The sequence below is a fragment of the Orcinus orca genome, chromosome 3 (assembly GCF_937001465.1).
Source record: "Orcinus orca chromosome 3, mOrcOrc1.1, whole genome shotgun sequence".
Taxonomy (NCBI): Eukaryota; Metazoa; Chordata; class Mammalia; order Artiodactyla; family Delphinidae; genus Orcinus; species Orcinus orca.
The window spans coordinates 75,180,420-75,206,347 of NC_064561.1; the positions used below are offsets into that span (position 1 = coordinate 75,180,420).

General features: G+C 53.4%; 2 protein-coding genes across 12 annotated transcripts in view; both read left to right on the forward strand.

The window, feature by feature from the left end:
* LOC125963807 (uncharacterized) lies at positions 1 to 7,533 on the forward strand. The gene is made up of 2 exons (XM_049707281.1): positions 1 to 116; positions 5,505 to 7,533. Exons 1-2 carry the CDS (start codon positions 6 to 8, stop codon positions 5,721 to 5,723), a joined length of 330 nt encoding a protein of 109 aa, XP_049563238.1. The 5' UTR covers positions 1 to 5; the 3' UTR covers positions 5,724 to 7,533.
* The window catches only part of SEPTIN8 (septin 8), a 26,546-nt gene continuing 8,105 nt past the window's right edge, over positions 7,488 to 25,928 (forward strand). For 4 of the 11 annotated variants that reach the window (XM_033405894.2, XM_033405888.2, XM_033405892.2 and 1 more), the window contains exons 1-10: positions 7,488 to 7,660; positions 8,211 to 8,333; positions 19,057 to 19,177; positions 20,224 to 20,419; positions 20,762 to 20,948; positions 21,962 to 22,123; positions 22,693 to 22,789; positions 22,987 to 23,155; positions 23,360 to 23,492; positions 23,594 to 23,784. In XM_033405894.2, coding sequence (XP_033261785.1) covers positions 7,631 to 7,660; positions 8,211 to 8,333; positions 19,057 to 19,177; positions 20,224 to 20,419; positions 20,762 to 20,948; positions 21,962 to 22,123; positions 22,693 to 22,789; positions 22,987 to 23,155; positions 23,360 to 23,492; positions 23,594 to 23,784 — 1,409 coding nt within the window. In that variant the 5' untranslated portion in view covers positions 7,488 to 7,630. The remainder of the gene's footprint in view (positions 7,661 to 8,210; positions 8,334 to 19,056; positions 19,178 to 20,223; positions 20,420 to 20,761; positions 20,949 to 21,961; positions 22,124 to 22,692; positions 22,790 to 22,986; positions 23,156 to 23,359; positions 23,493 to 23,593; positions 23,785 to 25,928) is intronic. The other 7 variants (XM_033405889.2, XM_033405891.2, XM_033405895.2 and 4 more) reach the window with 4 other exon arrangements.

The following is a 25,928-nucleotide window of genomic DNA, read 5'->3' on the forward strand; positions in this document are numbered from 1 at the left end:
TCACCATGTGGAGCTGCCTCTCACCTGCTTGTATCCAACCTGTTCATGGCTGCAGGGATGGAGAACATGCTGAAATGGTCTGGCCACCAGCTGCACATCACCTGGCCTCTCCATCTGTGAGTATCTTAAGTCTTCCATTTGTATAGATTGTAGCTCTCTAGTGGACTGGACAGTCCTCACATTTTTTCCCCAGAGAATTCTTTTTGATCACAACCACCTTGGAGGAGCTGAAATCCTACCACCGTAGGGCAACCTGTGCCTATTGGGGGGAGGGGGTGGGCTGGGGGCAGAGCCATGGGCAGGATCTTCTGACAAGTCACATGGAGTCCCTTGTAAAGTTGGTATCAACCCCTTTCTTTGGGCCCTCCAGGCCAGGTTTGGAGTGGGGTTTCCTCTGCATTGGGCAGCTCTGGGCCATGGGGGTTGCTTCAGAAGTCCCTGTAGACTCCGGGACTAGGCACCCATGGGTGTCTCTGTGGCCCGTTTACTAAGGACACCCTGGACCTCCTGAAACACATGAAGCTTAAGATTCCAGGCCTCTCACTTGCATGGGTACCTTACAAGTCCTGTTCTTTTCTCATTCTAAATAAATAATTACTTCCATATCCAATCTTGTATTTATAATTGTGTATTCTTTTCCTCAAAGAAAGCCTTACAAATTCTATAAGCTTCAAGCTCTACAAAACCTCCCAGGATGTGTTCCTGGGAGCCATGGTCTTGGGGCTCTCTCAGGGGACCCAGGGACTCATGTGCCACGGAGGCACTTCTGTTTTAAAAGGCAGAGATTCCCACCTCCAGGGCTATCGAAGGCATTCCTAGTACTTTGTGTATGAGACATCCATGCCACATGCTCTGGTGGAAGGCCGGGAGGCCTAAGTTTTGACCTGCTTCCTGTCCCGTCTGCAGCATGCAGTCTCCACTGTGGAACTCGAGGCAGAGGACAGCCGGAAACCCATGAGGCCAGGGAAGGGCTGCTTTCTGCTGGTTGTTCTCCCTGTGCCACACAGCTCCTGCATCCAGCCTTGGTGCGAACTCTGACTGGTTTCCTAGAAGAAATTGGAACATGGTTCCTTCTCTCTGGGAGAGCTTTTCCATCAGGCCAGGACTCCTGGTCTAGGCCTCAACCTGGCAGTACTGCCATTTGACTATAATTCCTAAATCTGGCTTTTAAGAGTCATGTTTTGCAAAATGGGAGAGTTTGCCTGCCTGAGTGGGACAACTTGGGACTTGTGAACTCAGTGCCTAAGACCCAGGAGGCTCCTTAGATGCTCTTGCTTTGGATCATTTCACAGACCTTGATCACGAGTCAGATGTGAAAGCCAGAGATGGCCAATGCTGCTTTAAAAATGTGTAGGGGCACTTCTAGATGCAGACAGTGAATGAAATCCTCCCTACAGGATTTTTCTTTTTCTTTTTTTTTGCGGTACGCGGGCCTCTCGCCGTTGTGGCCTCTCCCGTTGCGGAGCACAGGCTCCGGACGCGCAGGCTCAGTGGCCATGGCTCACGGGCCCAGCCGCACCGCAGCATGTGGGATCTTCCCGGACTGGGGCACGAACCCGTGTCTCCTGCATCGGCAGACGGACTCTCAACCACTGCGCCACCAGGGAAGCCCTCCCTACAGGATTTTTCTTTTGCAATTCCTTACAAAATAAAATAAAGTAGATAAAAATCACAGGGGAAATTTACTATCAGCACCCATACAGTAAACCTCAAATTTGGCATCCAAAGAAAAATACAGAAGATTTTGGAGTGGCAAGGAGTGGCACAGCACATCTCTGCTCTCTACCCTGTCCTCAACGCTCAGAGATTGACAAAATCTTGAACATCCTCCCCAGTGCTCCTGAATCTGAAAAGAAACAGATATGAGTCATGCACTTATATTCTTCCTTTTCTGAATGAGCAGTATTACAAAGTGTGCTGGGGAGAAATGAGGGAAGCTGAGAGCGTGATCCATGGAGCTGACTCAGCCAATGGAAATAAAGTCTCCAGAATAACACTCCAACTTGAGAAATTGATCCAAAGCCTGAGTTATCCTCCTTCCTTGGAAAAGGTGTATGGTGTCCCGCTCTCCATCCCCAATCAGGTGACATGAGCCTTGTGCTGGGTATGAATCAGAACCTCAGGACAGGAGCATGCACAGCTGTTCCAGCAAAGACTGCCCCCTGCTTTGGCCGAGTGCTCCTGTTTCCCCTCCTCCCATTCAGACTACCAAAAAGGGTGCAAGCTCTAAATCCCCAGCTTAGGTCAGAGGGAGAAACAGACTGGTCTCAAACCTGGGTAGATGGTCAGTAAGCACCCGTCACCAGCCATCATGTTATAGCAGCATAAAGGGGTTCTGGACAGAGCCAGCAAACCAAGATGAAAAGAAATGGATGCAAACACACGGCAGCAAATTATAAATGATAAATAGAGGGAAAACGGTGGGCAAAAGACAAGGGCTCCTCCCCTCTCCCACAAAAGGAAATTTCTTACAACTGCTTCATATATAAAGCAACTTAATAAGAACATGAATTTATTAAATTGGAGGCTCAAAGATGGGATGATGAAACAAGAGAATGGATGGAGAGGAAACAAACGGAGGACAAAAACAACATCATTGTAGAACAAATAAACACATAAGAACTAACAAGAAAGAGAACTGACCCCACTGAAGCTCAAATTACTGAATTGGGGCAGCTAAACAAGGTAAAGAGTTTAAGAAATAGAATTAATAGAAATGGAATACAGACAAAGATGATCCAATATAAGGATTAATTGATATCCCTGAAGAAGAGAAACCAAAAATAGAGCTAAAAAAGATGTTTAATGCAGAAGAAGCAAAACTAAAACTGCGGGTTGAAAGACATTATGTTCCAGAACAGCTGTGTTCAGAATGCTAATTACTAAGCTATGTTTTAGTTAAGTTATTGAACTGAAAAAAAAAAAAAAGATGAAGAGTGACTTCTTTAGACATACAAGTAGGAAAAAAAGGCCACCCACAATGGGGAAAATTTAGGCTGGCCTCAGACTTCTTCCCAGAAGAAAAAGGAGCAAAACCTACCACATTCTATGGGAAAGAAGGTGAGACCCAAGTATATTTTATCCAGCCAAGATATGGTTCCAGTGTAAACGCAACAGACAGACGTGCTTAAACATCCAAAATGCTTCTTGAGAAAACAGCTTAACAATGAAATTCAGCCCATTAAGAGAAGAATTGAAATAAAGACCTTGCAAATGGAGAATCCTTGATAGAAGGACCAGAGATGAGCATCGAATTTAGTAAGCCTGGAATGTATACCAAGAAACTAGGACAGAATATGATTATTTTCTTTTTCTTTTAAATTTATTTTATTTATTTTTGGCTGTGTTGGGTCTTCCTTGCTGCACATGGGCCCTCTCTAGTTGTGGTGAGCGGGGGGCCACTCCCTGCTGCAGCGTGCGGATCTCTCATTGCGGTGGCTTCTCTTGTTGTGGAGCACGGGCTCTAGGCACGCAGGCTTCAGTAGTTGTGGCGCCGGCTCTAGAACACAGGCTCTGTAGTTGTGGCACATGGGATTAGTTACTTCGCAGCACGTGGGATCCTCCCAGACCAGGGATTGAACCCGTGTCCCCTGAACTGGCAGATGCATTCTCAACCACTGCGCCACCAGGGAAGTCCCTGATTATTTTCTTTTAATGTTTATTTATTTATTTGGCTGAGCCGAGTCTTAGTTGCAGTGTGCAGGACCTTCATTGCGGCATGCGGGACCTTTAGTTGCGGCATGCGGGATCTAGGCCCCTGACCAGGGATGGAACCTTGGCCCCCTGCACTGACTGGGAGTGCGGAGTCTTAACTGCTGAACCACCAGGGAACTCCCCCAGAATATGATTATCATAAATTTGGACAATGTAACAATAATAAGTAACAAAAGTGAGGAGGCAGGGTCAAGGGAGGTGGAAAGATGGAAAGAATCGTGAGAGCTAATGCACACACACATACCCAAACATGCAATTAAAATGCATAATTTTAAAGAATTGACTCCAACTTCTTCATGTTTTTCACAAGTTTTGTTTACCCTCAGAGGTATCTTTTAGGAAGTAATATCTCTTGTGGTCAAGAAGCATTACTTGAAGTTCAACTATTCCTTCAGTTTCACTTCAACTTTTAAATTCAAGTAAAATTAAATTTAATACTTTTAATTAAAATGGCACCTGTATTATTGTCCAATTCTTACAAAATATCTCTATGATATTTTCTCCTGTCTGTAAATATGCATAGAGAGCTTTCTGGAATGATGTAACGTAATGGTCATTTCTGTGGTTGATTCTGAAAGGTGTATATAGCTGATTATTTCCTTGCTTGTCATTTTTTAATATTTTAATTTTCTAGTAAATAAATTAAAAAATTAAAGCATTAGAAAAAAAATTCAGGCATCTTACTGAACAGAATAAATCGTTCAAAAACAGACTATAGCAGAGATTGCTACTATCTCCCAATGTCTACTCTTCTAACATTTTACGGAATTTTTAGCTTTTCACATGGTGGCCAAAATAAAGACCCCATTTCTCAGCTGTGGCCAATAGGATATAAACAGATGTGCCATGTGGCAGTTTCTGGAACCATCTGAGAGTGTTTGCTCCTTTTCTCTTTATTACCTTCATTCCCTCCTGCTGTCTGGAATGCTGATTTCACCACATGGGACCATGAGGTCAGGGCTTTTCAAAGCAAAGCAACATAGGAGGTGTGGACACAATGTCACATCACCGAGACTGCCTATCTGGATAATGTGCGAAAGAAAGAAGCTTCTATCTTGTAGAAGCAACTAAATCTTATCCTAACTGAGCCACAGGCCTACACACACACACACACACACACACACACACACACACACACACACACGCATAGAAATTTAGCCTCTGATACTATTCGCATTGTATATCAGTGATGACGAAACAATTGGTTTGGCATGCACATAAACAGATCACTGATGGGCCTAAACGTGAAAAACATTTTTTAATGTTTTATAAGAAGATACAAAGAGAATATCTTTATGAATCTGAGACAGGGAAGGATTTTTTAAAAGGAGATTTTATGGTGAAAACCATAAAGGAAATAACAGGTAAACTTTACAACATCAACATTTTGAACTTTTGCATGACAAAAGAAACTATAAACAAAAGTAAAAGACAAGCAACAGTGAGGCCTGTCCAGTTCAGTTTCAGTGTGATGCTAGGTGTGTATGTGGGGTGCGGGCAGGGGAGCGGTCAACTAAGTTTGAGGAAGGCTGCATATTCCCTTTACCTCTCAGACAGTGACAATGCATATTACCTTAACAAAAGCTCTGAGAACTTCTACAGAAACCTTTTCCTGTATGGAACTAAGTCTTCCATAATACAGTTATCTAACTATGGGACCACTGTGTGTGTGTGTAACAGCTATGAAGTCCTCCTAGGTGTATAAGGAACACTAGGAAATGCTGCCATGAGATTTCTCACTTTGCCTCCTGTGAGAAATGATTGTTGTATTCACCTTTGTGTCCCCACAGGTAACTCTCCCTACTTCAGTAATTCTGACCAACAGCAGCATTGGAGAAGATGGGGGCAGAGAGGCGGAGAAGAGGAAGAAGAAGGAGAGGGAGAGGGAGAAGAAGAGGAGAAGAAGGGGGGAGGAGAAGAAGGAGGAGGAAGGAGAAGAAGAGGAACAGGAAGGAGATGGAGATGGAGAAGAGGAAGAAAGAAAAAGAAATTTGGGGTTTCAGGAGTAGGTGTAAATTTTCCTAGTAGAGTGAACAAATCCAAAGAGAAGGAAGTCTGCTGTAATCTGGGCTTTTCCTTCTCACAGCCAGCAGCTGGGGCTGCTAGAAGTAGATCATTTTGAAATATGTCCAACTAGGGGGGAAAAGACCATTTTAAAGATAACTTAGGGCAGATCCAAGAGAGTTGTGATGCAGAAAATGGTAGTTGGGACAGATTTCTTGCCAGTTACGGGAAAGAAAAAGGAAACAGCAGATCTGGTCTAGGACAATCAACTCAACATTGATTGACCACACACATACACTCTCTCTCCCTCTCTCTGGGTTCTGACATTGGGGCCTTTGTAGTCTAGAGAGGGAGATTTTATTAAGCATTTTATTTCAAGTATAGTTTAAAGCCTTTTGCTTATTTTATTATGTTTAATCCTGTGGCAGAGGTACTATAATTATTCTTAATTTTGGGATGAGGAAAGGGAGGCACAGGTAAGTAAATTGCCTAAGGTTAAAAAGCTAGCAAGGGATGGAGGCAGGGTTCTAACCCAGGCGGTCTGCCGTAGGCTCAGCTCCGTTAACCACATCTTCGCCCATTTCTTGTAGATAACTACAGTACAACGTGTGAAACACCACGATAGGGAGGAACAAAATGAACACACTGAGTGAGAAAGGACCAGTGGGATGTCAGTTCACCTTAGTGAGTGTTTGCCCTGGAGAGAAGGGAGGGGAAAGACACTTCAAGGTGAAAAGCTAGGTGTGCCAAGTCCAGATATGGTCTATGGGCAACTTCAGCCAGGACAATTTCCTGAGTCAGAGGGATAGGCTGGGTTGTTTCAGAGAGAAAGGCAGAAGGAGGGGAAAGAAAAAGAGGGTTTCAGAGGATTTGGGGCTGGATTTGATATAGTCAGTGAAAAGGACTAGAGCCCCCTGAGGCCTTTGGCTTGGGCAGAGGTATTCGTTTCCTAAGTTTTGTGCACGTTTTGAGTAGTGAGATTAGCAGAGAGAATGTGCATGCATTGGGAGCCGTAGTCTTCTATGCACAGTGCCCAGACTCCATTAAGACATCGCCCCAAACCCTTGGGGGCAGGCAGGGTGACGGTCACTTGCAATCTGATGTCTTGACTGTCGAGCTCGGCTTCTACTGCACGAATCCCGAGCCTGAACTTCGCATCCTGAGCATTTGTTGCGCAAGAAGCCAAAGGCTGGTCCCTGGCCCGGGAACGTCGCCCGGCCGGACGCGCGGGTCCCGCCCTGGGTGCCGCCCTGGCTCGGACCAGAGCATCAGGTGGGGCCCGGGGTACGGTCACCCGAGGCTGAGGCAGCCTCTCCTGGACCCGACCGGCCGCATGCAGTCCGTCGACATTCTGGCGGGTGATCCCAGTGCATTTACAAGCTCCGACCGGGTGGAGGCGGCTTGGTGGGGGAGACCCCAAGGGCGCACGCAGCACTCCAATCTCCTCCGCACGGAGCGGACTTTCTAGCGCGCGGGAGCGGGACACTCCCTCCTGGGCTTGGCCGCAGCGTCCCAGGGACACGCGGCAAGCCGGCAGGCACCGGCCCCGGCCCCTCGGGTACTGCCCTCCCGGTCCCCCAACTCGGGGACTACAAGTCCCAGCAGTCCCCGCAGCCGGCACCTCCCGCCTCGCAGCGGAGACCCCCGGTCATCCTAGCGGAGGGGCTCCGGCTGCGCTCGTGGCCGGGCCGGGCGGAGAGGCCGGTCCCGCGGGCGGGGGCGGGGGCGGCTCAGCGGCTTCTCCCGCCGCCGCCGCCGCCGCCGCCGCCGCCGCCAAGGGGAGTTTCCAGGAAGTGGCCATATTGGATCCATTCAGCCGCAGCCGCCCGGGCGGAGCGCGTCCCGCAGCCGGCTTGTCCCCATCGCGGCCCGGGTGCTCGCCCCGGCTCGCCCGCCCGGTGCGGAGCTCGCCATGGCGGCCACTGACCTGGAACGCTTCTCGGTGAGGGCCCTGTTGGGCCGCGGCGCGCGCGGGAGGCGCTGGACGCGGGGAGGGGGCCGCCCTGCAGCTGGTTGGGGTCGCGAGCCGGACTGTCAAAGCCGCGCGGCCGGGCCTCGACGCCGGGCGCGACGGGGGACACCGGAGCGGGCTCTTCGCAGCGCTAGTCCCGGGTCCCAGGGCGTCGGGCGGGGGGCGCCTTGCCGGGAGGCTGGCGGGGTCGCCCCCCTTGGGCGAAGAAGAGCAGACCTCTTTCGCGGAGAGGAGCAGATAAATACCCGCCTGGTCCTGGCCAGGTCTGAGGACAGACTGGGGCCCCGGGGGCCAGAGGGGAGGATCCAGGATACTCCGGACCCACTTCTCCCTAGTGTTTCTGCACGGCTGGGGAGATTCCTAGCCGCGCAGGTGCTGTTGGATGGGTACAGCCGGTGAGGATGAAGCCCTAGGGATCCTAGGGAGTCCCTCAAATGAACCCAGGGCAGTTGCAGACCTGGGTCCTGAAGACCACGGCCTTCTTCTCCTTCCCGCTCCACCCCCCACCCCCCCACCCAAGCTCCCGGATCCTGGGTGCGATTCCAGGCAGCTCTGGCCTCAGTGGTCGGGTCTGAAGCAGCCATTCCCCAGAAACTGGAGGGATTCCAGATTCAGCCCAGTGGATGTTTGGGCCCCAGTCCAGGTATGCCTTCTGCAGGGCTAACGTCTCTGGTGGTCCCTGTACAGGTCTCTCTGGGCCTGAGCCAGCCAATAGCCAACTTCCCAAAGGCTTTCATAATTCACGCGGGGGAGAGGGGCCTTTTGGGGATTGTGTCTGCATGTCCCCTGATGTCTAAGGCTGGATTTGGGTGTGTCTGGGAGGTTGGGCTGTGACAGTGAAGGAAGCTGTGTCCTCTTGCCAGCATGTGAGGCCCTGGTTGGTGGTAAGGGGGAGGGAGGGCCCAGGGATGTTGGGGGTAGTGGGGAAATGCTAAATATGTGACTGATAAGGAATTGGTTCTGGGGCTAAATAAGGGATTCTGGACTTATGTAATTAATGCTATAAATATTGTCATCTGAACTTATATATGTAAATTTTCTCTTTAATCTAAAAATGTTGGTCTACTTTGGAAATATGCGTAATTAAAGCAGGAACTCTTGGTTTCATAATTTTTAGACTTGGGTGTTTTATTCTCATTGGAGAGGGGCCTGCGAGTCAGTTCAGTAAGTTTAAATACAGGAGGAGCAGATTCAGAGGTTGGGCAAATCAGAGATTCACCCTACCCCTGCACTGTAAATGGGAATTTATGTACCCCAGGAGGGCTGTGCATGCATCCCAACAGACCTGCTGGTTAGCTGGAGGCCAAGAGAGCTGTGTGTGTTTGTACATCTCTGCCCGCGTGCCTGTGTGCATTTTCTGTGCCCAGCTGACCAGAAAGTTATGTCTGGGTCTTGTCTGTCTGTGGCCAGAGGTTACTCTAACAGTTGGTCTTGCAGGTGGGAGCAGTATGTAGAGTAACTAGAAACAGACTGCCTGATGTGAATCCTAGATTACTGCTTGTTGGCCTTGTGACCCTGGGCAAGTTGTTTAACCCCTCAGTGTTCTCATCTGTATAATGGAATAAAAATACTACCTCCCTCATAGGGTTATTGGAAGGATTTAATGAGAGTATCCAGGCGAGGTGCTTAGAGCAGTGTCTGGCACATGGTAAAGACACAATAAATAATACATGTTACTTAGTGCCCATGTGGATGTGAAGACTGGCCCTGTGTGTAAGAAGGCAGCAGAGAATGAGCTTGCTCCATTACACGGTACCCTCCCTAGGGGCTCCCATCACCACATGCGTCCAGAGATTATCCTCAGAGGCTGAGCTGAGAGGCCTAGCTGCAGTGGCAGGCATTGGGCTGGAAAGGCTCTTCCCCTCAGATTCCTGTGTTTGCTCTTAAACCATATCTGCAAGGATTTCAGGTATTATTGACATGGTGGGCCGAGGCACAGAGAGAGGATTGACTCAAATAAGGATGTACAGCCTGAGCTCAGGGGCCTTGGTGACTGTGCCAGGTTAAGCTGGATGGATGGACACCTTCCACACCCTTCACACTCTGAGTTGTCAGCCTCCTGGGAGGACATGGACACGGTTGAATTTGGGTGGAGACCTTGGGTTGGGTTTGGCCTGAATTTAGGAGTTTGGACTCCATTCTCCTCTCCTGCCTTGTCATCCTGGGAAAATCATTTCTTCCTTTATCTTGCTATAAAGTGGCAATAACCATACTGATATTCTTCAAAGAGTTTGTGGAAGATAATTGCAATCTATGGCATGTTTGGAGATATGTTAGGTGTCTCACTTGCTGCAGGGTTGAACTGGGTGTTAAGTGGCCATGAGGCTATAATCTGGTTGAGCTGTGGCAGGTTGACGCTGCCCCTCAGGCTAGCTCGGTGGTCAGACCAGCCCAGGAGGGCCTGGGAACTGTCCCAACCTGGAGCTTAGATGAGCATGTGGAATGGTACTTTGAGGTCAGTGTGTGCTGGGTTCCTATTCTCCATGTAGCATGATATAAAGACTGCAGACTCAGCAACCTTTACATTTTGGCTGGGCCTTGCTCAATCCTAGATCAGCCATGGGGTTATGGTCGAAATCTCCTAGGATGTGCATGTCTGGGACAGCCCTCTGGGGAGTCTGTTGCCTCTTGCCCTCCTTGGGCAGCCAGACTCCTGTCCATTCTTGCTCTGCCCCTCCTCCTTAATTGGTCCCAGACTCTGGGCCTTACTCTTTGTCTGCCCCAGGGGCCATCTCCTGTGTTTTTCCTGTCAGAATCTCATGGGGCAGAGTTCAAACTCTATAGCGAGGGAGGACTGAGGGCCCAGGGAAAGTGGAGATCTGAGGGGGAGAGGGAAGAAGCGTGCAGCATGGCAGCCTCACGCCTGGCACTCCTCCCAGCCCATCGCTCCCCCCCACCCCCATCTCCGCTTTATCCCCAGCACCATCTGTCACTTCCGTTGTCACCCCTGTAATCTTGACACTTCCCCAAGAAGCAGGCTATCCAGGGAGTGCCTACTCTGTCCCTGAGGCAAGAGCTGGTGGGAAGGAATGTGGGAGGCAGCCCAGTGGGCCTGTCACAGAGTGGTGTCTCCCTGTCCTGTAAAAATGACCAGTAACCTCCTTGTTGAGCTGTTACGAAGGAGAAGTAGGAGCTGAGCAAGGTACATCTGTGCAGCTCTCAGTGCCTGGTGGTATGGAGGGGTCTTAAGCGAGCGCCAACCTGCAAAGCTGCAGCTCCACCCCCTCCCCTTGAGAGGTGGGTCTGCCCTGCCCTGTCCCCCTCATGGGCATCATACCATGCTCTGGGTGCTCACGTTAGAAAGGTCTGTCTGGGATCTGGACTGGAATGGGTCAGAGCAGGGAGACTGATGGGGAGGCATTGGTGATCCAGGGGAGCATATGAAAAGGGACTGAGCAGAGTAGGAACAGAGAAGGTGGCATGAAGGAGACTGACCGCAATGCCAACGATGCAGGAGAACTGGTGGAGGCTTGGAGCACAGGGCCAGATATTTGTCAAAAGCTTTGGATGGCAGGGAGGGCACTGGATGCTTTGTGTCCATCATCTTGTTGATGCCAGCAGCCCACGGTTGGGTGAGATGCAGACTCTGGTCATTGGCAAGTTTGGGCCTCAGACCCAACCTCAGCCCCCAGTACCCCTTGAGATGACAGAGAGGGTGGAGCCCTCTGAGTTTTGAGCCCTAAGATGGGCTAGGTGGAGGTACATATTTGGGGCAGTAACTAGCACGAACGTTTCTGTGGCTCCAGTCCAGCTACCAGAAGGAAGCCACTGCAGGATGACAGAGCAAAGGGCCTGAGAACTGGCTGGTCTCTATGTGTCCCCTGCAGCCTCTCCAGTCTTCCTGCCTCTGTGCTGCTAGGTTGGGTCTCAGAATCCCCAGTCATGGCCCCCAAGGCACAAGCTTTGCCAGACAACTAGATATGGTGCTATGCAGGCAGGAGGGAGACACATCTGCCAGGGGAAAGAATGCCTCCCAAGGTCAACATGCCCTCGTGATAGAGATGTTCTTTGCTAGAGCCATCTGCATCCTCAGGGCTCACGTGAGGAACCATGGCTGGGAAGAGGTGGTGGAGGACAGGGCAAGGGGCATCTAGGCTGTAACACCAGTTGCCCTGGGTGGTATTGGGGAAAATTAGATATTCTCCTCCTCGGAACACATGGCTTCTAGATGGTTCTTGAGCCTTATCTTGGAAGCCACATCAGAGGGACAGACCAGGGGAGGAAGGAATAAGAGCCTATTTCAGATCATAGGTGCTGGCCACTCTCTGAGGGGCCTTCTGGGCTTGGACCACCTGAGGGCCGGGGTTCAGGAGGGACTGTGGGCCATGGACCTAAATCCACTCACCAGACCTGGCTGTGGGGCCTGGGTACGAGTCTGACACTCTGCCTGGTGCTGGGGTGAATGGTGCAAGCAACAGAGAAGTACAGCAGTGCTGCCCCAAGCCTCTGCTGGCCCATGTTGGTGCCCATGTATTTCTCTGCCCCTTCCCAGCACCGGCATCCATTCTGGGGTAGGAGGGGGGCATAGTCACCTTTGCTGCCTACATTCCTCTTTCCAAAGGTGGGGTCTCATTCACTGTGGAAAATAGATTGCCTCCATCCTGCGGTGTCCATACCGCTGTGGCTTTCCCTGCTGTGGGGAAGTCGGGGGCTGCTTCTGGAGCCCCTGAGCCAAGTGGGAAAGTATGAACACCTGGGGTTCCAGTACCTTCTGTGGCCCAGAGTGCCTTCCCTATCTGCTCTGTGGTGGGATGGACCGTTCCCTCCCACGGGAGGGATGACATGACATCCCTGTGTCCTAGGCCTGGGGCGAGGTGGGTGGGCCCAGAGACCAGTAACTGTGCTCTTGGCTTCTTGGAAACCTGATTTTGACATGAGAAGTGTGAAATAAACCATCCCAAATTACTGAGTGGCAGTCCTGCTGTCTGTGTGCAGAAAGAGGGAGGAAAGTGCCTCTTAGTGAGACAGGGAAGCAGAGAAACTGGAGTATTGAGGTCAGGGCATGGGGTGGCCTCGGTCTCCTGGGGGTACTTTTTTTTTTTTTTTTTTTAAGGTACGCGGGCCTCTCACTGCCGTGGCCTCTCCCGCTGCGGAGCATAGGCCCCGGACGCGTAGGCTCAGCGGCCATGGCTCACGGGCCCAGCTCCTCCGCGGCATGTGGGATCTTCCCGGACCGGGGCACGAACCCGTGTCCCCTGCATCGGCAGGCAGACTCTCAACCACTGCGCCACCCCCTCCTGGGGGTACTTTTGCTCCCAAAGTCCCTTCGCTTCCCAGGATGGGGGAGAGGATGACTGGCCTTGAGAGAGTGACTGGTGATCTCCTCCTGGGGCCCAACTGCCATCTTGCCATTATTACCTCATCTGCCACCGTGCTGCCACCATGAAGGCTGATCCTGGCTTGCGTCTTCTCCCCAGGTTTGTTGCCACCTTAGGAGAGAGAGACACTTTGGTTCTCAGGTGTCCTCTTGATTGGGGACAGGTATATTCTGCCTCTGTTCTTCCCTCCTGGCCCAGGATAGCAGCATTCCCACCCCCACCCTCCTATGTACATCCCTGTAGTTATTTCCCGTAACCTTTGACCTGGGCTTAGAGGCTGGCTGTGGAATCCTGGGACCAGAGCCTAAGCCTTTCCTGGGAAAATTCCTAGGATTCCTCTCGGACTCAAGGACAGTTGTGCTATGACCATGGGTTCTGGCCAGGGGCCTCTGCTCTGGCTATTTAAGGCCCAGGCTGCTGAGAGTAGCTAGAGCCAGGGGTAGGGTGCTTTGTGCCAGGAACACAGGCGGAGAAGGCTCCCAGTGGCGCAATGACTCCTGGGTCCACTGCACAAGGACTTTATAGGGCCCCCCCAGAGCTGGAGCTCTCCTGCGGAAAAGGCTTCCTGTCTGCCTGCTGGGTGCTCAGGACAGTGGGTACTAGGCATGGGAGCCTGGGGGGAGAAAAGCATCTGAAGTCCAAGGCACTTGGAGAGGACTCTGTGGAGTCCTACTCTGTCCTACCTGGGGTAGGGGCTGCTCTTTGCCTAGGATTCAGGAGCCAAGTACACTAATGATGGGGTGCCATCTCTACTCCCACCCCAACAGCCAACCTCGTTTGGGAGGTTTGATCTCGGGGGTTTTTTTCATCCATAGCTTCCTTGGCTCTACTGGTTTAGACATTCAGCAGATTTCCACTTTCTTTTGGATAAAATCCTGTTTTTGTGGGCAAGTGCGAGACATGGTTTCCCCCCAGGTCCCACCTCTCTTCTTGGTAAAAGGGGCAGCTCCTTTTGTCTGGTGTTTGGGGCAGCTCCAGAAGGCTCAGACAGCATTTCCTGGTCAGGAAAAGGATGTCCTATTTATCCACTGGGCTGCATAACAAAATGCCATTCTCTACTTTGTTCTGGACGACTGGGCATGGAGGAACGCAGTCAGCCTGAGCAGTTATTATTTTGGTTGTTGTCTTTGATGTGCCAAAGAAATGATGACATAGAAGCCCAGAGCCTGGCTTAGGAGCCAAAAGCTTGTTAGTGATTAGAGAGGGGCCCTGCGGAGTTTCCCATTGTGTGTGTAGAGTTCAGAGCTGCCAACTCTCTATCCTGGAGATTTGAGGACACTTTGAGCCCCCTGAGCTGGCACCCCTGGGAGCTGGGTATGTGGAAAGGGCCAGAAGCAGCTGGGTCTACCTCTCACCAGGGTCCGAGTTAAGTTGTCCAGCCTGAAGTCTCCTCCCGCAGAGCAGTCTCCTGTGGGGCTCCATGCCCAAGAGTGCAGACTGGGTGTTTTGTCCTTCCAGGTCACCATTCTGCCAGACCCGGGGTTGCAGACTGTCAGACCATGGGTCAGGTCCAACCCCCAGACACGTTGAGTTGGACCCTCATGGTATTCTCCATTGGTAGTTGTTGCCAACCTTTGAAAACTAGTGGGTTTCGCAAAAAAATCTGGATTTCTGGATTCTTTTTAAAAAATTGGAAGATTTAGTAATGCTAGGTCTGCATTCCCACAGTTGGCTGGAGTCACAAAACCATAGCCATTCATGGACCGAGCACAGCCTCTTCAGTTCCCCACTCTTCCTGCCTCTCCCTGAGGGACCCCACACTCAGCCAAGTCGCCGGGTCTTTCATCCAATAGGCGGCAGAGTGATGTGGCTGGAAGTGTGGGTTTTACGGTCACACCATCTCCATTTAGATCCTGGCTTCACCTTCCTGAGCAGTGTCCTCTTGAGAAAGTTACTTAGTCTCTTGGTGCCTCAATTGTCTATTTCTGTACAGTGGGGATAATATACAGCCTACCTCATAGGGCTGATGTGTGGACTAAATGAGGTGAAAATAGAGTCACACCTGGTAAGCCCTTGATAACCGTTAGGTGTGGTGGTGGTTATTGTTACTATCCTGCTCCCCTTCATCCATTTACGTTGCCTGCCTGGCTGTCACAGCCGTTTGAGTTTAGACTGAATTAGACTGAGCCCCTGAGGTTAAGGATCTGGTGTCTTCCTCTTTTCATTAGTGGCTGTCCCAGTGCCTGGCACACAGTAGATGTGTCCAGCAAGCCTGTGTTGAGGGGCTGAATGAATGAGTTGGGAGCATAGTAAGAGTAGGGGGTGCAGTACAGCTGAGTGGTTTGGGGCACGGGCTTGGCTGCTCTCAAATCCCTACTCTACCCTGATTAGTTCTTTAGCTTCTGTGCACCTCAGTTTCCTTACCTGTAAAATGGGCATAATAATGGTCTCTGCCACACAGCGTGGGAAAGGGCTGCGTAGGAGACTGTGTAAATCACTTGGTTTAGTCTGCACAGGTGGACCTTGGTGAGGTGTTGGTGTCATCATTTGACATCCATTCCTTCCTGTGGTTGTAACACCACTTTTTCCTTCCCTGTCCTTACTCTCCTTGCTTTCTCCCTGTTCCTCTGCATTCAGAGTTTCACTTTGGGGGCTGTAGCAGTCAAGATGCTTTCAGCTGCAGGTAATAGATAGCCCCATTCAGCTAGCTTAAACAGTAAAGGGGAGATGTGGCCGGGGTAAAGGGAGAAGCTCAGAGGCAGGGCAGACACTGGCTCTCTCTCCTCGGTGATTTTCTTGGCTCAGCCATCCTCTTTGAGTGGGCTTCCGTCTTAGGCTGGCTTCCCTAATGGCTACAAGATGGTCATAAAGGCTCAATCTGGGTCGCTTGCCTGTGCCTGACCAATTGTGCGATCATGCTGATTGGCTCAGGACTATTAGGACCCAGCCCTGGAACTGGAGCTGATGTCTTACCTGACAAATGGCAAGTAACCAGTGAGAGACCTGAAGTTCCTTCCTGAGTTGTGGTAGCTGAGATATGCCAGTGGTGCTTTGTAGGCTGCTGGCTCCTCCTAGGCTGAGACCCAACACAGGTCAATGGAGACACCTGGGCGGGCACCTTGGAGGGAGTGTCGCACCTTGGATCACATGTTGTTGTTGCCAAATATAGGATCGGGGAGGTTGGCATTAGTAAGAGTCGCACCTCAATGGAGCTGGGAGGTCAGATCAGTCTCCTGAGACCAGGGAATAACACTCTGTCCCCGCGAGGACCAGCGGCCATTCTTCTGTGTGTGGATGTGTGTGCGTGCACGCGTGCTCTGGAGATTGACACTCCCGTGGCCCCCGAGGCTCCTGAGCAGGATCGATTGCCCCAGGTCTGTGGCCCTTGGAGTGACAGAGTGTAGCCTGGGCAACAACTTGGGGACAAAGACCTCCCTGTATGTACACACTTCTCCAGAGAGAGCCCAGCTGTGTGAGTGAAGGCAGGCAGGGCTCGCTGAGCGTGGGTGGGTGGGCTTGTGTGAGACCCCTGAGTGCTGCTCTTAGCCTTTGGAGCCTGGGATTGTAAGAGAGTTGGGGAAAATCAGGAATAGGATGGCCTCTGATTCTGTGTAAGGACTCTGAAGCCGAGTGTGTGTGTGCGCGTGCGTGGCTTCCAGACAGCTGACTGGGTGGGTTTTGGCGGCAGACTACAGGATGTTGGATTGCATCCTGATTGTGTCACCCTTGGAAAAAGAGGATGAATAAACACATAGCCTTCTCTGCAAGCACAGCACGCCTTAAATTTTGGAGATTTTCAGTCTCGCCTGAAAAGAAAGCCCTAGACTAACTGTTCTGTCCTCCATTTGATCCGCAAGCTGCCACGAGCAGGTGGAACAGAGACCGAATAATGAAGCTCTGTGTAAGGTGGGCAGATACCCCTGATGCTGTGGCAGTAAAGACAGTGTTCAGTAATTTATAAGTGGTAGTGTTGTCTAGCACATTGGACATAGTGGTGGGAGGGTGGGAAGTGGGAAAGCTGACCTCCCCCAGCCTGCAGCCCACTTCAAGGAGCTCATGGAACAGTTGGAGAATCATGATGCATATAAAAAGGACAACTGATAGTGCAAGGAAATGGGGTCACAGCCAAGTGAGGGGTCTGGAATGTGCGTACTTGGGGGCCAAGTCAAAGCAGGTGCCAGGGAAAGGTAGAGTGAACTCTGGAGCCTGGGGGAGGTGTCAAGTTTGAAAAGTATATCCAGAGATAACCAGCTGGGCAGGAACCAAGCCTGTGAAAAAGGTCTCAGATGGTAAAGGGCCCGGAATGCCATGCTAGGGGGTTTGAACCAGACCCAGCACTTCCTATGCTCCATTTACTGGTTTTGATGTGGCTACCAGTGAGAGGAAGCTGCCTTTGGGCCTCTTTGTTGTTATGTTTGCAGCCCTGGGGGGACCTGGGCTTGATTGGGAAGGTTGTGACTCATTCCCCTGGGGATGGGGGCAGGGAGAAAGGGTCAGCTATAAGAGCAGAGGCTCTGTTGAAAGAGGGTCATTGGAGGGAACCGCTTAGGGGTAACTCTGACTTGTTCAAGGGGATAGTACAGCTGCCCGGAGGGGCCACGTGGGGTCTAGGCTGCCCACACACACACTTGGGAGTCTTTGATGCAGGGATGCCATGACTGAGCTGGGGGAGGGGCCTGGGGGAAGGGGCAGGCAGGCATAATTAATGAAGAAGAGAGGGTTGGGTTTGAGTGCCAAGGGGCTCTGGTTGGGAGGAAAGAATGGTCAGAGGGTTCAGACTGAGGCAACAGGCTGCGGCTGCAGAGAGGTCGGGGGAGCGCAGATGCTCAGGAGATCCCTGTGCTGGAGGGCAGGGATCCAGGGCCCTACTCTTTGGTCCTCAGCCCTCTCTGCTCACTGTGCCTGTACCCACACAAGGGCTGCCACTGTCCTAATCAGTGCTTCTGGGACTGTCTTCAGTTGGGCCTGCTTCCCCCCCTCAGGAGCTGTGAGCTGGATGGCAGGATGAGACTCAGACCGCCTGTCCTGTCCTGTCCTGTCCTTGCTCTGTCGAGCTGGCAGTCAGGGCAGAGGGGCTTGGGAACAGAGGAGGCATGCTTCTGCCCTACGCGGAGCTGTCTGGGGCCTGCCCTCGAGAGGACCCAAACCTGGGGAGGATGAGCCTGGGAAGCTTCCGTCCCCATTCCCAGGGAAGCATTCCACCCCCATTCCCAGGGAAGCAAAGAATCCACACAGATTGGAGCCTGACCTTGACGCTCTGCTTTGGGTCCCGGTGGGTTCTTTTTATAGTGCTCTGGCCAGCTTGCTGGCCCCTGCTCGCTCAGGACCTGCTGCCCGCCTCTCTGGGCAGGCCTCCACATTCTCGTCCAGAATCCTCTGTCTAAGCAACTAGGACTGGGGTGGGGCCGGGAGGATGGCAGGAGCCAGAGCCTGGGAGTCCCTACAGAGTACCACTGAGGCCTCAGAGTCACGATGCCCCAGAGACTGGTCCTGAGACCCAGTGAGCGCCGGCCCCTTCAGCAGGGCCCACGTGTGCATTCCATGCTTGGGTGTGTGAGGAGCAAGGGGTGCCCATGGAGGACTATGAGCCCAGCCTGATGGGAGAGGCCCCCCGATGGTGCGAGTGTGAGGGGGTCAGGCCAGACCTGCCTCTGCTTGGGTCCTGCTTCAGTAGGAAGGGGCCATAGGAACATACACACCCTCTAATCTTGGCCATTTGAAATCTTCGTTTAAGATCCAGGGACCATCTGGGGCCTCCTCCTGGGCAGGAGGACAGGTGAGCCCTCAGGTAGCAGCCATAGGTCTTGGGGCCACCTGCCAGGAGACACCTCAGGCGTAGACATTCCTCGCCAGCCCAGGAGGAGCAAAGCCACAGGTGAAAGGGCCTTTTCCCAGATAGAGTCATGGGTCCTGAGGCCCTGGGGCTCCCTCTGTGGAAGCTTGGCCTGGAACTGGAGCTCCGATGCACTCACGATGCGTCCTGAGACGTGCTGAGAATTGAGACGAGGTTGGCGGCGCAGCGGGGGTGGCGTGACTCAGGTTCAGCCTCCCCGCTGCTTGGCCCCTCTTCCCTAGTGGGCTCACTGCCTCTCTCCTCTCTCTTGGCAGAACGCGGAGCCAGAGCCCCGGAGCCTCTCCCTGGGTGGCCATGTGGGTTTCGACAGCCTCCCCGACCAGCTGGTCAGCAAGTCGGTCACTCAGGGCTTCAGCTTCAACATCCTCTGTGTGGGTGAGTGTCATGCCCGGCCAGGGGGCAGCCTCAGACAGAGGACGGACGCGGGTCTTCTGGGAGACGGGGTGCTGCTGCCCTGACCACCTGTTGAGCTGCGAGGGGACCTCCCAGGCAGAGTGACACTTTGGGGGGTCAGGACGAGGCTTTGGTGGGTGTCTCTGCCAGGGTCAAAGACAGAGGTGGAGCCAGGTCCTGATTCAGTGTTGCCATGAAGAGTAAACTTGGAAAGAGTAAAAAGCTTGGAAGTGCTTTGAGTGTTTATCACACTGGTTGGGATCCATTTGTTTGTTTGTTTATTTAAAAAACAGCTATTGTTGTTCCTACTGTGTGTCAATGACACTATGGTAAACCAGACTGTCCCTGCATTACAGTGTTATGTAGTAAGAGCTCCAGTACACATCTAAACAAATACAGCCCCCAACAGGGAGGCTCTGGAAGGTTCCATGTGCCTCAGGGCCTGGGGCTCCCAGAGGGGACAAAAAGCTCTGCCAGACCCTCTGCAGGTGCCCAAGCCCTGGCATCTGCCAGGCTGTGGGTGCCCCTTGGAAAGCAGCCTTTCCTGAACCTCCCCCCTCCCATTAAAGCTTCATGAAGTTGGGGCCACCCACAGCAGGTGAGCTGAGCCACTGGTGGCTTCAGACCCTGACCCTGCTGGCCCCATGACCTTCCTGGGCCCAGGAGGGATGGTGTGCAGAGCAGGTGACCGGGTCCCATTGAGGCCAGCAGGGGCCAGTGTCTAGTGGTATCTCACAACTGCCTGGCTTTGTCTCTTCCCCACGCTCTGAGGAAACACCTACACACCCCATAAGCCATGTCTTATGTCCAAGTCAGCCTTTTGGGTCTTCCTTCCACATATTATTTCTGAGGCCACTGAGAAGGGGTGGTTCATGGGGTTGGGGACAGTGGGGGATGGAGTGGGAGACCTGCCCCCCTCTCTTGTACAGAGGCCGAGGGTGCCTGAGCCCCACCTGGCTTACCCAACAGCCAGGGACAGCCCCAGTTCCAGCCTTTGACATCCCCTCTGCCCACTCCTTGCCCCCCAGGGGAGACTGGCATTGGCAAGTCCACACTGATGAACACGCTCTTCAACACGACCTTTGAGACCGAGGAAGCCAGTCACCATGAGGAGTGTGTGCGCCTGCGGCCCCAGACCTACGACCTCCAAGAGAGCAACGTGCAGCTCAAGCTGACCATCGTGGATGCCGTGGGCTTCGGGGATCAGATCAATAAGGATGAGAGGCAAGCGGCAGGAAGGGCGGCCCGCCTGGTCTCTTCCCCGTCCCTCCACATTGGCCGTGGTTCTAACACTCTGCCCGAGTGCTCTGCACTCCTCGCTGCCCCAGACAAGTAACCAAGCCTGCACTCCATGGGGGCCAGGGGAGGGCCGTTAGGAGAATATCTAAGGTCCTGAGGACCCCTTGGGGGACCAGGAGAAGGGGTCAGCCACCTGTACCCAGACAGGGATCCCCAGGTAGAAGCTGTTCGTTCCCACAGAGAGAAGGCTGGTGGGCAGCCTGGCTGGGCTCCAGGCCTTGCACCACGGCTCTGCTGCCTGCCTTCCAGTGACGGAGCCGTCTGTAGTTACAGGCCCATAGTTGACTACATCGATGCGCAGTTTGAAAACTACCTGCAGGAGGAGCTGAAGATCCGCCGTTCGCTCTTCGACTACCATGACACGAGGATCCACGTCTGCCTCTACTTCATCACGCCCACGGGGCACTCCCTCAAGTCCCTGGATCTGGTGACCATGAAGAAACTAGACAGCAAGGTCTGGCCCCCCTCCAGCTGATTCTGTGGGCTCCCCATCTTCCACAGAGGGGGGCTGTGGTTGGGGGCTTGTGGACAGCCCCCTGGGCTTGGTCCTCTCTGTATCTTCTCTTGCATCTGTCCCTATGGCTCCAGCCAGCCCCCATTGCTCTGGGCTCTTTCTCTAGATCTCTGTCCCCTGCGTCTGGCCCTGAGCCCATTCCTTCCAGCTGAGTTGATTCTTATTCTCAGCCTGCTAGCTCCTGGCATCCTCCCCATCCCCCTAGAGTTACCTCCCCACCTCGCCCCCGTCCCTCTGCCCCTCTGACCCCACCTCCCCAGAGCATCCCAATTCTCTGCTCATTTTCTCTCTCTCAATTCCTAGTTCCTCTGCTGCCTTCACTTCCCCTGTCCTTCCTGCTGTGGCTTTCCCTTGGGGTCCTCCTGAGCACAGTAGAGACAGGAGAGTTAAGCCCTAGTATTAGAGTAGGAATGAGGAGTGGGTATTAAAAGGGCAGCTTCATGGGAATGACAGGAATGGCATGGGGTCCTGGAGGGTGTGCAGCCCCAGAGTCACCTGTCAGCTCTCACGTGACTGCTCCCCTCTCTCAGGAGTTAATTTTCACTGTGAACAATGGGATAACCTTGGCCTGGGAGATTTTGAGGTCTTCCTGTGGCTTCTGCTAATGGGTCATCTAACCTGCTTTGGGGGTGCTCAGCCCCCTACTGCTGGTCCTGTCAGGCCCCACACCGGTTAAGACCTTCAGAGCACTCTGGGTCAAAGCTGGGTATGCCCAAGGGAGTAATTTGGGGCTGGATGGAGGTTTGGGGCAGCCAGGGCTGTAAGAAACACTGCAGCCAATTGTTACAACCCGTCAGAATGGCCCCAGCTGGCTGGGTTCAGGCCAGGACACCCCTTAGGAGCAGCTCCATCTCTCTGGCTTCCTGCCCGCCTGCCCAGGGGTGTGGCCTGAGCAGGGCTCTCCACAGTCAAGGAGCAACTCACCTGCTGACCCCTCTCCTCAATCCTGGCAGGTGAACATTATTCCCATCATCGCCAAAGCGGACACCATTTCCAAGAGTGAGCTCCACAAGTTCAAGATCAAGATCATGGGTGAGCTGGTCAGCAATGGGGTCCAGATTTACCAGTTTCCCACGGATGATGAAGCCGTTGCAGAGATTAATGCGGTCATGAATGTGAGTGTTGGGCAAGGGCCTTGGGGCTCTGGGGCCAGAGGGCTTGGAGCCAGCCCCAGGCCACTCTCTTTTCCCTGGGTTTCAACCTTAGCTCTCCAGGAAGGATGGGTGGGCATCTGGGAGCTGGCCAGTCCTGCATCTTCTGGACAGGAGATGGGAAGAATTGGGTATTGGGCTGGTGCCGGGGCTTCCCCAGGTTTAAGTTTCCCAAGGTACGAACTCAGGGCTAGGACCTGAAACCTGCAGGAGCAAGCAGGCAGGATGCCAGGGCTTGGGAACTTGGAAGAGAGCCAGGCCCACAGGTCGTTTGAGAGAGCTTCTAGTGGCCCCTGGGGAGCCCAAGGGCTGAAAGAACACCCTAGAACAAGAGGAAAGGGGTTGCGGGTTCAGCCCACTCCCTTGTGTGGAGGTTCCAGGATACTTCTCCAAAGGAAAGCCGTCAAGTGAGCATCTGGCCAGGCCTTGTTCAGGTCTGGGCAACCCCTCCCTGGGGCCCAGGGGCAGTGAGGGTGGGTCTGTTCATTAGCCTGTGTCACCTCAGTGCTCATGCACACTTGGGCCCTTTCCAGGCACACCTGCCCTTTGCCGTGGTGGGCAGCACCGAGGAGGTGAAGGTGGGGAACAAGCTGGTGCGAGCGCGGCAGTACCCTTGGGGCGTGGTGCAGGGTGAGTGTGGTGGTGAGAGCACAGCCCCGGCTGGGGACCTGGACTCAGTCCCCTGTCCTGTGTCCTCACCGTGACCATCTGCTGCCTGTCCTCTCTCTGGAGTCTACCTCTAACACCCTAACCGCTGTCCTGTGCCCCGTCCTTCCTGTGCTGGTGACTGGGAGCCTGCCTGATGCCCACGTGCCCTCTCCTTTCAGTGGAGAACGAAAATCACTGCGACTTCGTGAAGCTCCGGGAAATGCTGATCCGGGTGAACATGGAGGACCTCCGCGAGCAGACCCACAGTCGGCACTACGAGCTCTACCGGCGCTGCAAGTTGGAGGAGATGGGCTTCCAGGACAGCGATGGTGACAGCCAGCCTTTCAGGTGACAGCCTATCTCCCCAGCCACAGCCAGACTTGCCACGTCGGCATCTGTTCTGGGGGCTTGTGAGCTGGGGAGAGAGGCTGCTGGGACCCCAGCATCCTCTGCCCCCGATCCCCCATGCCCACGTGATTTCGCTTCTCTGGCTCTGCCCACTCCGTTCCGCCAAAATCCCCGTGTTGGCCTCTTTTCTCTGGGTCTCCACAGCCTACAGGAGACATACGAGGCCAAGAGGAAAGAATTCCTGAGCGAGCTGCAGAGGAAGGAGGAGGAGATGAGGCAGATGTTCGTCAACAAAGTGAAGGAGACGGAGCTGGAGTTGAAGGAGAAGGAGAGAGAGGTGTGTGTGGGGCTTGAGGGTTGTGGTGAGGCCAGGCCAGGGAGGGCCTGGGCTCCTTCTGGGCCCACATGAAGCCCGGCCTCCCCGCCTTCTGCTCCCAGCTCCACGAGAAGTTTGAACACCTCAAGCGGGTCCACCAGGAAGAGAAGCGCAAGGTGGAGGAGAAGCGCCGGGAACTGGAGGAGGAGACCAACGCCTTCAACCGCAGGAAGGCGGCGGTGGAGGCCCTGCAGTCTCAGGCCCTGCACGCCACCTCGCAGCAGCCTCTGAGGAAGGACAAGGACAAGAAGAAGTAGGTGGCGGGCTCCCTGCCCTGCGCTGGCTCGCTCCCTCTCACTCTCGCTCACTCTCGCTGGCTCACCATTTTGCTCTCTCCTTTCACTTGCTCTCCCACCTCATTCTTGCTCACCTTTCTTCTTTCACTAGTGATCTTCATATCTCAAGATATCAAGCATTCATGCCCACTCTTGTATTCGTGCATGAGTGGCCCCTCTCTCCCTCTTCTACCCCACACCCTATTCCCCTCTCTCTCTCTGTGTCTTTCTCTCTCTCTCCTGCAGCCCCCTCAAGAGCTGGGTGGAGAAGGCTGGGCCACACAGGCAGGGAGTGGCCCCCGAGAGGGTGTAGGGTCTCAGGGAAAGTCTTTCAGGCCAGGAGACGGTCAGGGCCTGGGAATGTTAGCATTTCTGGGCAGATTCCAAAAGCTCCTGTGGTTTATGCTTGGACAGCCATGGTGCCTCCCCCTCAGTCCTGAAGCTGTGGACGTGGGCCCCATATTGGCAGGCAGGTGGTGACTGAGGACAGTGGAGACTTGAGCCCAGCCAGCACTGACCCCCTGGACACTATGATCTTGACCTGCTAAAGGAAGGACAGCAGCTCCCTGTAGGGGCCCTGTGAGTCCTACTGGAGAGGAGGCTGCCCCTCAAGTAGAGGCTGGAGTTGTTCCTCCAAGAGTACTCAGAGGAGAGAGAATTATAGAGGATGGGGCAGAGGCTTTTCCAGGAGTGCAGTCAATTTTGGCCAGGTGGGGGCCACTCTAAGTCCCTTCTCCTTGGTGTTTTTCATAGCCTGTTTCCACACTCACATCTGGAGTCCAGATGCCCTGGCTCCCGGGGAGTCTCCCTCTCCCGCCCCACTTCGTTCAGTGTCCCACACAGCATCACACTGTGGGGATCTCGTCTGTCCCTGCTTCTCCCTGCCCCTGGTCTGTGTCAGGTACCTTCCTTCTCTTGCCAGGTGTACCCATCTTGGTCCTCATTCTTGTTCTCCTTGGAATTCCATTTCCTCCTGGAGTGTTTGGGAATGTGTGTGTCCAGGCATTTCCTTCCGTGGTGGCAATGGAGCCTTGTGGTTAGGGGCATGCAGCGCATGGCTAGCTGTGGCCCTGGGATGCTGCTTGTGGCCTTAGCCTTCCACCTGCCCCCCAATATTGTGCTCCCTAACACACACACACGCATGAGACATGTACACTGTCTTACTCTCTCCTGCCCCGTCACATACGTAGACTCAGACACATATCTACTAACACACACAGTCCCCAAGGCACACACGCACAGAGGCACAGACACATCTAAGGAAAATAAACTTAAGGAGCTTCTGGGGGAGACCAGGGGGACAAAGCCAGGCGTTTAGGAACTGGATGCTAGTTCTCATTCCTGAGGCCTGTCTTCTGCTTTGGAATAGACCCTGTAGTTTCCCGCATCCTGCTGACTGGTGGTTCCACCCCAGCTGCTGGCACGGCTGCGACAGATAAGCCCCTGCTCGTCCCCAGGGAGGACCCCAGCCCCACACTCCCCTCAGCCATGTAAACTTCCCTTCTGCTTTGCATTTGCTTCCAGCCCTGGTCCCATGTCCAGGTCTTGGTGAGCTCGGTGAGTGTGAGGGCTCTGTGAATTGGAACCTGTGTGGATTTCAAGCTAATGGCTCAGAAATCTTGTTTTTCCTGGGAGTGGGTATGCCACTCTATGAACCACATGCTGGCTCCTGAATTGACTTTTCCGTGCTCCCTGCCAGCTTATCCCAGGCCATCTCGTTTAAAAAAAGGCAGGCAGAGTCCCCTAGGAAATAAGCTATGGAGAAACCCCTCAAAAACAGAAGATCAAGGACCCGTGGCCAGGTCAGGGGATGAGGGCCAATGGGGTGGAGTGCAGGCTGGCTGCAAGGGCACCAGCACAGCTCAGGGTGGGGCTCATCACTGATGTCAGGTCTCCCTGCTTTTTTCATGTGACCTGGGCCTGGAAAACAGGCCTTTTCTGTTTGCTGGACATTCCAGAAAGCTTCAGTCAGTTTGGCCTCTGGGAGAGAGCGCTCTCCTCCAATGCTGGCCTTGTGGAGGCCAGGAGTGGGGTAGGTGGGGTGGCTGGGAGCACCCCTTCCCCCAACCCTGGTCAGGGGAATGGGATGAGTCAGGAGTGCATTTGGGGGGACATTTTTTTG

Excerpts from the sequence above, each read along its gene's own strand:
- LOC125963807 (XM_049707281.1), top strand. The coding sequence starts at position 6 with ATGTGGAGCTGCCTCTCACCTGCTTGTATCCAACCTGTTCATGGCTGC. Across the intron at positions 117-5,504 it reads ATCACCTGGCCTCTCCATCT|GTAACTCTCCCTACTTCAGT; the intron begins GTGAGTATCTTA and ends GTGTCCCCACAG.